Consider the following 14,373-nt stretch of genomic DNA (forward strand, 5'->3'; position numbering starts at 1 on the left):
TGCCTGGAGGGCGCCCCTGGGGCCTGGGGTCCAGCACGTCCTTGGCATTCACTCCAGCATGGGTGGGGACGGGCTGCTGCAGACTCCATGGGGCGTGGGTGACACACCAGTCCCCACATCTCTGCCTTCACTTCAGGAGCCATGATGCTGCCAAGCCAGTCTTCCGTTCAGGGGCTCGGCTCCTCCCCCAACTGAAGACAAAAGGCCATCTCCAAGCCCCCCCCCCATGTGGCCTCCATTTTGGAGCTGAACAATTACTCCCATGAAGCTGGGGCTCCCTAGCAGCAGCTTAATTCATTGCAAAGTGCTCGGGCCGCCCCCCTCCCCCTTCCCCCACCCCCCTCTTCCCATGACCGTAACCAAACCTTAACAGGTAAGACCAGATGAGGTCAGGGCTCACAGCTTTCTCCTTTGAGGGCTCAGGGACACTTGGTGTGTGCTCAGACCTTTTCAGCTGAGACTGGTTCTTTCCAGCCAGAAGTAGAAACTTGATGCTTTCTCTTTTTTGTAGTCTGTTAATACCGCATCTCTGAAAGATTCCAGTTTTGTCACTTTCTATCACAGTATTGGGGAAAAGCCGGAGAGCTGGCTGGTTGGCCTCAGAGCACAAACCAAGGCACTTTCTTCTGAGCTTTTAGGGAGATGGGAAGTAAAACCTGATTGCTGGCTTGGGAGATCAGTTCCTGTGAAGGTGGTTCATGCTTGCCGACGGGTTCCCCAGCAGCTGAGCGTTACCAGCTGGGCAGCAGCACGAGAAGCTGACCTGCCCTGCAACACCAGGTCCGGGGAGGTGGGGGCACGCGTCCGGCACTGGCGGAAGTGGGTGGTCGGTGTGCAGGCGAGTTCTTTAAGGCTGCCCTCAGCCTCCAGAAACACGTCACTGAACTGTAGCTGCCCTGGCACTTGGGGGACAATCTGTTGGCCTCCCTAGGATTTGAACTGGGCTGTGCTGTTTGTTGGAGGTGGAAACCTACAATACCTTGAATATAGCAACAAAGAAGTTAAAAGCTAGATGGGAAATGACAGGGGGCCTATCAGGGTCCATTTCCAAATTCTGGTGCAATTCATCATGTAACTTCAGCCAATGCAGTAAATCACGGACAAGTCACGATTTCTAAAATCTGAAGATTCCACCAGGGAAGCAAGATCCCTAGGGAAGCGGGGAGGTGTGAGGCAGCAGCTCAGGTCGGAGCGCCCCGAGGGCCGCGGTGCTACAAAGGCTCTGACTCCTCTCTCACATGGAGCTTCTGGAAATCACTACCGCCAGACTGCTAGCCTGATCAGCCTGCTCTCAACCTGGACCTGCTTGAAAAAGGGGTGGTTGGAGGCGGGGGAGCGGTAATGGGTTGGAACTAAAGTTGAAATAAACCCCAGGGACACTTTTGGTACCTGGTCACTGACAAAGTAGTAAGAGGCACGGATGTCCTCTATTTTCTGTGAAGTGTTTTTAAAACGTTTTATTTGAGACAAACCTCAAACGAAAATTCTTAAAGAGCTCAGTCCCACTGCATAGGGCTCCCCACACCTTAAGATTTACAGATGTGGGACTTCTAGTGGGTTCCAGCTCTCCAAAGTGGAGGGGATCTGGGAAGGGCAGCTCCACGGTCTCAAGTGCCTGCCCGAAGTGGCTCCGTCCCAGGACCACTTTGAGATCCCCCTGGAAAGAAACACACTTGGCATCCAGCAACCCTTTGAAACTGCCACAACGGAAAGTTAGACTTTAACCAAAACTTAAAACCTGGAGTCTCCCTACCGGTCCGTGAAGCCATGAAGGAACGACTCAAGGGAGACACTCCTTCCTCACTTGCTCTTTCTGAGGCCGGCCCCAGGATGGGACATACCTGTTCTGTTCACACCCGCCTGATCCCTCGCCTCAGAATCCTGGGGCCTCCGGAACCATCCCTGAGACAGAGCTTCCACGCAAACCCCCTCCAAAGTGACATCTACTTCAGACCATGGTAGCGATGGCTTTAGCTTCTAGAAGGCCCCGCATGCCTGACCTTCTGCCTTGATCAGTTTCCCAGGTGACAGTATGGTTAAACTGTATAGAGTCCACAATGGTGTGAAACAGGAATGAAAAGCAACGGTGGTGCCGATGATCACTTTCAGTCTTGTCATCCGGACCCCAAAGACCTCTCCCACCTTGGTGATAAAATGCTGTAAGGTCACGTCCCCAGAGGCGTAAGCAGACAGCAGCGGGCCACCCAGTTAGCAAAGCGGCATCTTGAACACGGGGAACACTGGAGGCAGCAACGAAGGGGGGCAGCCCGCGGAGAGAAACAGGCTTCCTACGCAGCCTTCCCCACGTGCAAACACACACCTCGCATCTCGAAGCTGCCAAGCCGTTCCTGGCGACTCTTCTGTGTGTGAACGTATGCAACGGGCACAGGTACAAAGAAAACCCGTGGCATGGAGACAGACCATCTGCCGCAGAAGGTTCTCTCTCAGTCACAGGCTCAGAAGCAAAATCACACCCCCTCTGCCAGGGCCGTGGGCCCTGACCAGAAGCCGATGGCCACGGGCCCACGGGCCGTACCCGCGTGCGTGAAGAGGAGCCGGGCCAGGAAAGGGCGGCAGGAGTGACGGGACGCTAACGCCCCTCGGGGTCCCGCCTCCCCTACGTGACCTCCACGGTGCGCCACAGAGCCGACAGGTAGGCAGGTCTCGACAGCGAGACCCCAACTACAGGGTACGCGGCGCCCAGAGACGCGCGCGCGCATGCTCAGCAGCAACCGCGTCGTGGCTGGGCCGGGTCTGCTGCAGCGCAACTGTCCCGGACATGTTAAAAAAGCGGTCATACTAAGAGTTCTCCCTACTTGGAGGAAAAAAGCAGCCATAAAAAAGAAAAAAAAAAGTATAAAAATTTCAAGGTTGCAAGAAACCCTCCATGTACAAACCAACGGCAACTGTAAGGAGCGTCAGGGAGGTCACGGCGGGTGAGGCAGGGATTGCGTCCTTCCCCGAAGGGAGGACTCACATGGGGCTGGGAGTGAGCTGCTGGGAGGTGAGTGGACCTGGGGGACCTGCGTGGGGCAGGAGTGAGCGCTGGTGAGGTAACCATATTTGGGGGGCCCGCGTGGGGTGGGAGTGGACAGTGGTGAGGTGCATGTATTTGAGGGCACGGCGTGCGGGCAGGAGTGAGCAGGGGTGAGGCCCACGTGGGGCAGATCCACGAAGACAGCCACACAAGGAGGCTTTCCTCCTTCCCGGAGGAGACCCTGGGTTCTCGCTAGCTGGGCTGCCCCCCCAGACCACGCAGCTGAGCAGAACCCCGCTGTCGCCGTGCCCACGAGACCCTGCAAGAGGTAGTGAAGTGGTTGCAAAGGTTTGCTGCGGGTGGAGGACTGGGGGGGGTGACCTCGGCCGAGTCCCAGCATGTCTGCCGACCTTCCCCAAGAGCACAGTGTAGACTCACTGTGCCAGAAAGGCTGGCGGGCTGCGCCCCGGAGGCCTGCTGGCTCCTCATCCCTTGCACTGTGCTGACGGCCTCGTGGCCCAGCGGCCCTGCCCGTCTCCCGGGCCCTCCAGCTGCGAGAGTGGTTCTCACTCACGAGCAGGGACGAGCGCCTAACTCGAGCCCATCCTGCCGCCGTGGGGGGAGCAGCTGCAAAGCCCACCCACAGGCACTTCCGTGCCTGGTGAGGAAGCCAGGACCAGACAGGGTGCTGCTCGCTCTCCCTACAGCCCCAGGGCCCGGAAGTTTCCATGTCTGCCACCACCCAGCGTAGGCAGAGCTGCCTCCCTCCACCTCACTCATTTGGGGGCCTCCTCGGGGACGACGGGCTCTAGGGGGCCCGAGTGAAGGACCCCAGCTGGGATCTGAATGAGGCAATGGACGTTCTGTCGGCCTGTTTCCCGCTAAACCGTGCCAGTGAATGCGGTGCTTCCCTTGATCTCGCCGCCCCAGTGTTTGGGAGCTGACCGTGCCAGCATGCCCCTCCCGTCCGGGCTTCACCTCTCTGCCCCTCGTCCCGCCCCATCGAGAGAGTGCTGGCTCTCTCCCGGCCCGCCTCCCAGTCCTCAGGAAGCCAAGCGGCCCCCTCCCGACCCCAGGGGCCACTCCTTGCCTGGCAGAGCAGCCTGTCACTGTCCTTACTGCCGGCGGAGAGCCAGGCACCCGCCTCTGCCCGAGCCTGCCTCCCAGACCGCCGGACGCCACCCGGGAACCAGGGCTGCCACCTTGGGTTCCCTCGCCCGATGACACCCGAAGTCTCAACAGCTCAGAGGACCCCTCGCTCACGCCAACCCCTCCCCTCCCCGTACCCTGAGTCACAGGTCTCGGTCACAGTGGCTGGGGCGGACCTCAGATCTTGTACAAGAAGCTGGGGACGTAGTCGAACCTGAGTGTGGGCTGGCTGGTCCCGGGAGCCTCCTGCGTGTAGTGCAGCTTCAGCAGCTCGGCCAGGTACTGGACCACCTTCACATCTTCGTTCACCAGGCCCAGGTTCAGCTTCAGGAAGCTCGCCTGGCGGCCGGCAACCACCTCCTGGGTCTCCTTGTTGTGGGCAGGCAGGTGCAGGTGGTGACAGAAGGCGTAGAGGAAGGCCTTGGAGCAGAGCTGGGTGAGCATGCTCTGGACGTGCAGGTAGTAGGTGCTGCCCCGCTTGATCTGAGTGCGGTGGTCGGCCAGCCGGGGCACCAGGGCGCCCCTGTAGAGGGGGCAGCGCAGCGCTTTGCTGTCCAGGTCCAGGACGCTCGTGTAGCGGCTGTAGCGGCCCAGGGTGTGCAGCGCGCCGGCGCCGGCGGGGGGCGCCACCCTGAAACACACAGGCCAGCGTCAGGGGGGCGGCTTGCGCCGGGGCCGCCCGTCTCCGGGGCCGGCTCCCGCCAGCCAACGCTCACTGGCTCTTCCGGGCGGCAAATCTGATCATGATGCTCTTCAAAGGGCTCCTCACCACCCTCGTGACCAAGTTCAAGTGCCTGGGCGTGGCCCACAGGCCCTGCGTGACCCACCTCCCGCCTGTTACCGTCATGGTGAGTTCCTCGCAGCCATCCACGCTTTCGGTAGGGCCTCACAATCACGGGCCTCAATGCTCTGCCCGGAACACCCCTCCCTTCCATTTGTACTCGCTTCTATGCCAACTCAAACCTTACCCGGCCGCCCGTGATCCCCTCCTTTGCTTCTCTACTGTTTTGCTTTGTGACCCCGGCCAAGTGCCCTAACCTTCTGAGCCCCTTCTGTACGACAGAGATAACCGGTCCTGCCTCAGGCGGTCACTGCAGAGACCAAACTGGTCGTGTTTAGGACAGTGCCTGGGCCTCAGTCCCATCAGCCTGGCACCGAGCAGGGCGGTGCCGGCCATCTATGCCCCGTCTCTCCCAGCGCACGGAGCTCCTGCGGGCCCGGGACTAGCTGATCTGGCCTCCTGGCCCACTGCCCAGTACAGCGCCCGCGGAGCAGAGGCAAGCGGAGGGCTTGCTCAACGAGGGAAGGGGTCAGGGTGACCCGCCCTAGTAAGCAGCGCCTTAAAACCCTCTAGATCGGTCTTCCCAGAGCAGCCAGAGTCCGCCAGCCTTGCAGTCTGGCAAAGGTCTGGCTGACCAGAGATTTCACGGACTGACATACGTCTGGAATTAAGAGCTTGGGTTAGGCCTCAGGTATTGTGTACAGAGGACTGACAGGTGCTTGGGCGACTAAGGCAATCTCATTATGTTTTTTCCTTCCTGGGTGGTGTCGTGTCCTTGTACAGTTAGCAGCATCTACCATATGCCAGGCAGTGAGCTGGGGGCAGAAGAGGGAGTGAGGCACGAGCCTCGTCAGCTGGGAAGAAAAGACATGCACACAGGACCCGGAGTGAAAGGGGGAGGCCTGGGGCCAGGAAGGTTCTGGAGGAACAGCCTCGGAGCTGGACCTTACAACAAAGATGGGCTCCGAGAACCTGGGACCACACAAGAGCAGGGTCACAGAGATGAGGAAACAGCCACATGGGCCGTGCGTCCTGAAGACCACAAGGCAGGCAGTGGGCTGTGGCCCCCATCACGTGGGCGATGAGGAAGCAGGACCTATAGGCGGCTCACTGGCTTCTCGGGGACACGGGCCTCCTCAGTCACACTACCAGTGTGCTCAGGCAGCTCCCGAGGCACCCCACCCCCGGAGGGGCCCAGGCCATAAGCCAAAGGCCTCCTCGAGCTGGGCACATCCAGCCCCCCGAGGTTCCGCGCGGCAGCAAAGCCAGGCCTCACCCCGTCCTCCTGCCGCTCCGCTCCAGCCACCGGTCGTGCTGAATACCTTGCCTCAGGCCCGGCCATTCCCGGGGAGCTCTGGCACCCCACACCTACGCTCACCTACAGAGCACCGCTTCTTCAGAAGATGCCGCTCCGTCTAACTCTTCCTCCACGTGTTTCCCCACAACGCTCCTCAGCAGGGGGCGAGGCAGCATGGAAAGAGGCGAGCCCACACCTCCGGTCCTCGGCGGCACTGAGAGCCTCACGCTTCACCTCCCACACCTGTCTTAGATCCCTTACAGTCCGTCCCAAGGCCGGGGGTAGGCTGTGGGCGGACGCGAACACTGAGGCCCAGAGCGGGGCCGTGGCTCACGCAAGGTCCGCCAGCTAGAGTGGTTGAGCCGGGACTCAACCAAGGCCTCTGACCGCCCCCCCCCCCACCAACTAGCACTTCCCGTCGGTACTGAGCTCTGTCCGGGGCTTGTTCCTGCGACTTGGTAGCAATACACTTATCCTTCATTTTGATTTAAAATAATGGGAAACCAACATGATTATCTGCCCATCTCATACCCATAAGTGATGGATCCAACTCACGAGCATCTCCAGGCAGAAGGCCTACTTTAGGGGGAAAAAAATCAAGGGCTAATGAAACTGGCAGTTGTGGGGGTGAGAGTCTTTAAAAACAGTTCATCATCTCAGCTGGTTTTAGCTGGAGTCGAAGCACCTGACTGGGGAGAGACTCTCCTGGGTCAGAGTTCTGATTCCAGATTAACCCAGCACACGGACTCAACCCCCCCTAGAGCGGAGCTCCCCCCGGGCAAGGAAGTTCACGGCCACACAAAGGCCCCTCTTCTACTACTACTCTTTAATGCTGATCCTCAGATGGGCCTCCTCCTGCCGCCCAGTTTCAACACTGGCTCTGCCTGCTGGGATGACTCACCACTGATACCCACAGCTCTGAGCACTTCAAAGGGCGAGCACAGCACAGGGCGTTACGTTCTTTCTAGATGTGACCCTTTCCTGCAGCTCCACACAGGGAGCCCCAGAAGCCCGCTCACAGGCGTGTGCAACAAGCCTTGTTGAATGAATGAGAGGAGAGGCCTGGTCCAAATCCACACGGCCGACAGTGGAAGCATCAGGACCTGGGGTCACAGCACCCACGGCGCCCCTCCCTACCCACCCCAGGCCACGACTCCACGGCTTTTCATCACAGGACACATTCAGATGGTGTCTGCTGCTCACCTCCCAGGACTTCCTTGGGAGAGCTGCGGCAAATCCAGTCCCCACTGCGGTGACACGGCCCCTAGGGAACAAGGCCTCCAGCCCCCACCCACTGTATCTCACACCAGAGCAGGACCTCTGGAGGCAGACCTTGCTAATACCCAACATCTGTGCACGCCCAGGTCTGAGAACGTGAGCAACGGGAGACACTTCCCCACTCGGGGCTGTTTGCAATGCTCTCGTCTGTCACTTCTGATGGGCCTCTCGCCTTCACAGAGGGATGCTTAAAGGCTCCAAAGCCGGGCTGGTGAGGGCCACACTCAGCGTCTGCTGCCTCGGCCTGCCTCCCTCGACGGTGTATGCGTCCCCGCTAGGTTACCAGAGACGCACTCACACTGATCAGACACAGACCAGATGCAATGGGCCTTTTCATACCCGCTCTCACGAGACAGGTCTTGGCAACCCCATCTGCAGATGCGAACAGCCTCAGAGGTCAAGCTGACAGTGTGGTGACAGAGCTGGGACTGGCGTGAGGGACCCCCCCCCCTTGAAGACCGTGCTTGCCCTGTCACGGGGACGCACCACGGCTGACTCGCCCTATGATTCTGGCAGTGGGCCGAGTGGCTAGCACTTCACAGTCCTCTGTAAATATTTGGCAAATGATCATTCAGGGATCCAACCCTCTCATTTTCTCAGGAGGGAACAAAGCCTTGAGTGGAGGAGCGACTTGCTCAGGTGCCCACAGTGGATGAATACTGGTAGGGCCGGCCAGGGACTCAGACCACCTCACTCCTCCAGGGAAGGGCAAGACTGTCCTGAGCCTGATCCTGGATAAGCCAGCTGACAACAAACTGTTGTGCGTTTTAGATTTTCCATCTTTGAGGGAGAAAAAGGGAAAAAGGTCAAGGGTTGGGGCGAGGGGAGTGACTCGGAGAAGAGGTATGTGTCTGCAAGGGGCACGGACCCATTCTTCCACCAAGATCAGGGGCAAAAGCAATCTCTGAAAAGCCCTTGTCTTGCTGGGACTGACGGGTTACACCCGAGCACAGAGCTGGCATCAGCAGAGGGACCGGATCCTGGGAGGAAGGACAAAGTCCGCGAGGGCACCCAGTGCAGCCTCTCACTCCTGAGCCTGGTTCTGCACCCATAAGCAAGGACCCCGCTCGGTGGTCTCCTGTGCGGCCCGAGGAAGGGGCTGGTCCAGGGGTCTGGGCCACGTCACACCAAGTCCCCATGTCATCACTCTTCCCCCACACTGGCAAGCTCGCCCTCCTGGTGCCTTCAGCGAAAGACCCCAAGCCTTCCCCAGGCGCCCCTCTCCCTCGCTTCCCAGCCGTCACTCAGTCGCCCCCCTTTGTTTTCTTAGAACGCACGCTGCACCCGCTGTTGGCGCTCTCCTCCCTGGCATCTGTCTCCCCTCCCCAACTATGAATCCTTCCAAGGCAGTGGCCTTGCCCAGGTACCTGCAGATGGCATCCCAGCACCCACCAGCATGGCCAGTGAGCCGAGGCAGGCCGTGGAGGCGCCACTTGCTTAAATGCCACCACCACGACCCCGAGGAAAGGCTTTTTACCCTTTTAATTTATTGTTTAGTTTGAACACGCAACAAGGGTTAGAGCGAGGGCCGCGTGACTTCTCCAAGAGGGGCAAACGCCAGGCGACTCGGGTGGCGGGGACCTCGCTGATACTAGGGACCGATGCAAAAGGAGAGTCGGAAGATTGGAACGAACAGTTCCTGATTGCAGTGTTCTCTCTTCCCATGAGGCACGGGAAGCACAGACTGGCTGTGTCAGCACCTCTGTTTTACAGATGTGCCAAGTGGGGTGCAGAGAAGGAAACGAGGAAGCTGAACCCCGTGCATACCCCGAGGGAAAGAGACCCTTGGGCCCGACAACTTGCCAAGCAGTATTTGGAAAAAAGAAAAGGAGTCTACTGCAACACAAGTATTGTGGGAAAATGAGATAGAAAGCAATCAAACAGAAAGGAGGAACTGGCTCTTCCGTTTCCTTATGAACACAGACTTCTAGGGGAAAAAAACACAGCCTCCTAAGGCAAATAGGACAGTGGAGTGAAAGCCACTGGAGCCCCTGATGTCCCTGTCACCAGTGATGGCTGCCACCTTCTGAGACTACCACGGCCCTTTCTCAGAAGCCGATGTCTCTTCAGTCATTTACACCATAGTGTGAATTTGAGAATCAGCGAGAACCTGAGATCTCCAAGTTCGGTTGTTCCCCAAACCTTGCTGGACACCAGATAAACTCCAGGTGTCACCCCAGACCAAGTGAACCAGAATCTCTGGGGGGTGGGACCTAGAACTCCATGATCTAAAAAAACTCTCCTAAATAACTCTGACACGGCAGATCGCAGACCAGGGTTGGCAACCACCTCGGAACGGCAACCCCTCATGCGAGGGCCGAGGAAACAAAAGGCCAGGGAAAGGGAATGATCTGCCAAAAGTTACAGAGTAAGCTGGTTAGTGTTGAGGGCCCAGTGTGGAAGCCAGGTCGCCCAATTCCGGGCCCACCTCGCGACCTCGTGCACCTCCCCCAGAGGGATGTACATCTGAAGCCTCGTCTCTAACGGGATGGGGCCCTTCCCCACCGCGGGTAACCAGTTACCTCTGCAGGCCGATAAGCTTCCACTTCTGAAAATCCGTGATATGCAAAGGAGAGGAGACCCAGTGCTTCACCGGCTTGGCGAAACGGCTGTGGCTGGGGACAAAGATGGACAGCGCTGTCACCAGCTTCCTCACTACGGCCTCATCCTCCCCTAGGACCACAAGTGTCCTCCCGCTGAGCAAGGAGTAGATGGCCGGGTGGGCAAAGGGGTACTGACGGATGAATTTTAAGGCGTTCTGGCCAGCCCTCTTTTTATGCCTCTCAGAAGAGGGGCCGGTGGGGTGAGCAGAAGAGGGAGTCCTGTCTGAGCTGGTGGAGGTTACACTGCTCATGTTGCTGGTAGTGTCCGAGTAGTTGTCCAGGCTGGTCTTACTGACATCCCGGCTCGCCAGCAGGCGGTTTGGATCCAGCTCATCAGCAGGGAAGCCTTCGGAACTGTTGTCTCGGGAAGGGCTGGCATTTTCCATGGCAAAGTCCACACGGAACCCCTGGTCCTTCTGCCTGTAGCGCTGCGGAGGGATGCTCACTACTCCGTCCTGCTCCGAGGGGGTGTGGGCTGGAGGGGAGAGGGGCACCCGCACACTGTCACTCTCCTTCCCAATGCAGCAGGAGGAGTCTATTTGTGACGGGGGGGTTTCTAAGCTGCCCTCCTCTGCTTCACCCAGCTCCGGCGGGCTGACGCTTGCCTGGAAGTGGATGGCTCCCTCGCTATCATCTGCGTATGATTCTTCTTCGTTAATGGCACTTGGGTAGCTGGCCTTAAAATCATCAGGGATGAGGGCCTCCGAGGGGCAGGTGCTGAGGACTTCAATACTGTCCTCGCTGATGGTCCTGTGGCTGACCGCTTTGCTCCGGACCACCTGGGGGCTCAATGGCACCGTGAGGCTGGCCTGGCTGTCAGACTTAGGCAGCACAGCGGTGGACTTCTCCGTGCCCAGAACCTCGATGCTTTCGCCACTGCTGATGCTCCCTTTCATATCCATATCCAGGTAGTCCAAGTTTTCCTGGGGGTCAAAACTGCTCGATTCTGTCACCTCCGCTTCCCTGTACTCCTCATCTCCAAGTTCCTGCTCCATCTTGATCGGCACAGACTCCACACTGGACTTGTAGGAACCAACACTAACTAACACTTGAGGAATCGGACATTCTTCCAGAGACCTAGAAGGCGGCCTGCCTGGAACGGGCCTAGGGGGTGCGCTCTCTTGTTTCTCTGCCACCCTGTCGTCGACCTCCACGAAATCTTCAAAGAGGAAGTTTGTTATATGCTGTTGTTTTAGAAGTGCTCTGTCAATCTGGCTGGTCAGGAGGTAGCACAGGTCTCCTCTGAACATGTGCTCTATGTGGCTGAGCTGAGCCAGGGTCTGGGTGAAATACTCAGTGTCACAGAGCTCTTCCAAGGTCTTCAACTTCTTGTCAAAACACTTGGTGGACTTTGCTTTGATGAGTTTCGGGGTATAAGCAGGTCTGCAGGTGTAAAGGTCTGTGTCAGCAGACTCATCAGGGTTAGAGGTAGTGGCTGCCTGGCTGGCCTGATCCTGGGTGTGCTCCGTCTCCCCAGAACACAAAGGAGACCCCTTCAACTTCCGATGAGGGTACGAGCGGATCTGCTTCAGCAGGTCTTGATGTTCAATGATGGACTTCTCTACGCTAGCCAGTTCATTGGCTTTCTCAATTGCCTGAGATGAGTAAAAGCCTTTGTCATTGGCCTTCTTCTGGATCTCCGTTTCCGTGTGCAGCACTGTCCTGGTGTAATCCAAGTCTTTCAGTTTTTTTTCAAGTTCTCCCGCAAATGCCTTCCTGTTGCCTGTCTTCAAGCACTCGGAAGCTTTGGAAAATTCAGCTGAGAGCTCCTGAAACTGCTGCATGATCTTGTGCTGGTCCGCTGAGATATAAGCCATGCAAAAGGGCCTCACAAAGCCCCGGGCCTCCAGGTCGTACAGGGTAAGGTGGTGCACATACGCAAAGGCTCCCTCCTTGGAGTCTCCCAGCACCACCTTGGAGTCCTCCACAAAGTTCAGCTTGGGGTAGGCAGAACCAGGTGGATGGCCCACAAAGGAGGCCTGGTAATCCACAGACATGATCCGCAAGGAGAAGTAATTGAGATCGAAAGTACCAAAAACTTTGGTGTCATTGGGGATGGTCAACAAGGGTTGGGGTCCCACCTGCTCGGAGAACTCGGAAATAAGGATGAAGTCCCGAGAGAACTTGGCCCCGGACAGTTTGGACCATGGGTTGGCTCCCTGGCTGGCGAAGGGGAAGAGTGGCACCGAGTACTCCTCGGGCAAGGCGGGCTCATTGTAAGGCTCCTCCTCGTACTCCTCCTCTTTGGTGAAGGCCACCACGTCAGGGGCGCTGATCATATTTCCAGATATATGGAGAGAACATTGAGAGGAAGTGAGAAAGAATGAGGGGGTAATCAACGCAGGGAAGCAAGGCCTCTGGAAGAGGAAGCAAAGTCCCTGCGGTCTTCTTTGCGCCCCCGGGGTAATAGGCTGCCCCTCACACTCTCGAAGACTCGAACTCCCACAGTCCCCTCAGAGCTATAGCTCCTCCAGAGCCCTCAGAAGCCCATGGACTCCGCAGGTCCAGAAGACCCGGCAGGCCGGTTGTCCTCCTCCTCCTCCTCTTCCTCCTCCTCCGGCGAGAGCGTCCGGCGCAGGACACCTGCAGCGAGGTCACCGGCACTCCCCCGAACCCACCGCGACAGCAACAGCCAAGCCCTGAACCGGTGCCTAACGCGGGGCTACGGGCCGCCGCAGGGGCCAGTGAAGCGTTGCCGCCCCCACGGCCCGAGGAGAGAAACCGTCGCGGCTCCTCGGACGCCACAACCCGGAGCCAGCTACCGCGGCGCCGCCATCTTGGTGTCACATGACTCTTGGTGTCTGCGCCGCGTGACCCGGAAGCGTCCGCGTGGACTTCCGAGCGGGACAGAAAAATTGTGAGCTAGCGACAGGTTTGGGCAGAACTGTCCAGCGGCCTCTCCCAAGGACGAATCGACTTACCAACCACTGTCGGGAAGCGAAGGAAGTGGGGCGGAGGAGCGGAAATGTGCTAGGAGTCCCGGAGCGCGGGGCGGTCTGGGAGTTGTAGTTCGCGGTCATGTGGCGCTCGCGCGGGGCGGATGTAGCTCGAGAAGGCGGGCGGAAGCGGGACGCCTGCGGTGCGGGATTCCCGGCAGAGGCAGCTGGTGCAAAGCCCGGCGGGCTGAGGGGAGGTGACGGGCCGCGGGAAGGTGACGGGCCGCGGGGAGGTGGCGCTGGCGGCTCCCGGAGGCCCCAGTTCCCTTAGGACGGGGGCCAGGTGGACCTCACCTCTGGCTTCTCCAGCATGCGTGGGCACCCGGGGGGCGGCTGCGGGCGCGGGGCCTAGGGATGATCTTCCCGGTCGCCCGCTGCGCGCTCCGCTGGCTGAAACGGCCGGGAGCCCGCACCTTGTCCCGCGCTGCCATGGAGGTGGCCTTCCGAGGCGTGCGGAAAATTCTCTGTGTGGCCGAGAAAAACGACGCGGCCAAGGGGATCGCCGACCTGCTGTCCAACGGTCGCATGAGGCGGGTAAGGAGGCGTATTTCCGATCAGCTGTGCGGGTGAGGGAGCTGTCCCGATCCCCCAGCGGGACGGCGAGGCGCGCGCTGGGAATACACACGGAGGCCACTTCTCTCGCTTCTGGGTCATTGCATTGGCTTCCTGTCTCTTCCGAAAGATAGGCATGCAAAAGTATAGTGAGACGTTTCACCCGTGTTCTTGAAAACCTTGGCTCCTCCTCGTCCACAGCAGCGGTTCCCAAACTTGTCTGATGATCGGAACCAGCTGGGGCACCGGCTGTTCTGTGGGTCTGGGGTGAGATCAGAGAAGTCTGTATTTTAACATTAGTCCCTGTGATTCGAAAACTCATTTGTTGGGAACCACTGACCAAAGTCTTTTAAGTTGGTAGTCAGGCTCTGTCCGAGCGTTCCCAGCTAACAAGCTCTCCCCATCTCTGTCGCATCCCCCGCGTTCTGCAGCCGCACTGACTTTGCAGTCTGTGAACGCATATTGATGGGGCAGTACTGCCTAGGGTTTGGGATTAGAGCGAACATCAGCCCTATTCCTACTGGTACAAACTCCAAGAAACAGGCAAGTAAGGGATGAGAATGTGTCCTAGACACACTGGAGGTGCAAAGGAAGGGGAAGGTAAAAGATTTTGTGTAAGAGTTGGCACGGAGGCCGCAAGAACTGTTCAGGAAAATCTGTCAAATTAAAGTGGATCGTGAAATGGTTTTCTGGAGGCCATTTCTAAGAGTATGGGGAAGAAGTTCCCTGCCCTTTTTTCTTTAAAGATTCCCAAGGTCCTTAGACCTCCATTTCTAGCTCCTGGATAGTGGGAGCAAGAG

General features: G+C 58.4%; 2 protein-coding genes across 2 annotated transcripts in view; one reads left to right on the forward strand and one right to left on the reverse strand.

Annotated features, from left to right (window-relative positions):
- Positions 1 to 342: 342 nt before the first annotated feature.
- Positions 343 to 12,998, reverse strand: SMCR8 (SMCR8-C9orf72 complex subunit). The gene is made up of 2 exons (XM_036073514.2): positions 10,005 to 12,998; positions 343 to 4,757 (listed from the first exon to the last, which is right to left on the reverse strand). The coding sequence occupies exons 1-2, from the start codon at positions 12,362 to 12,364 to the stop codon at positions 4,304 to 4,306; spliced, it is 2,814 nt and encodes a 937-aa protein (XP_035929407.1). The 5' UTR covers positions 12,365 to 12,998; the 3' UTR covers positions 343 to 4,303.
- Positions 12,999 to 13,066: 68 nt separating this feature from the next.
- TOP3A (DNA topoisomerase III alpha) overlaps positions 13,067 to 14,373 on the forward strand; it is a 29,781-nt gene continuing 28,474 nt past the window's right edge. Inside the window, exon 1 of the mRNA XM_036073513.2 lies at positions 13,067 to 13,555. Coding sequence (XP_035929406.2) covers positions 13,376 to 13,555 — 180 coding nt within the window. The 5' untranslated portion in view covers positions 13,067 to 13,375. The remainder of the gene's footprint in view (positions 13,556 to 14,373) is intronic.

Source organism: Halichoerus grypus, chromosome 2, assembly GCF_964656455.1.
Source record: "Halichoerus grypus chromosome 2, mHalGry1.hap1.1, whole genome shotgun sequence".
Taxonomy (NCBI): Eukaryota; Metazoa; Chordata; class Mammalia; order Carnivora; family Phocidae; genus Halichoerus; species Halichoerus grypus.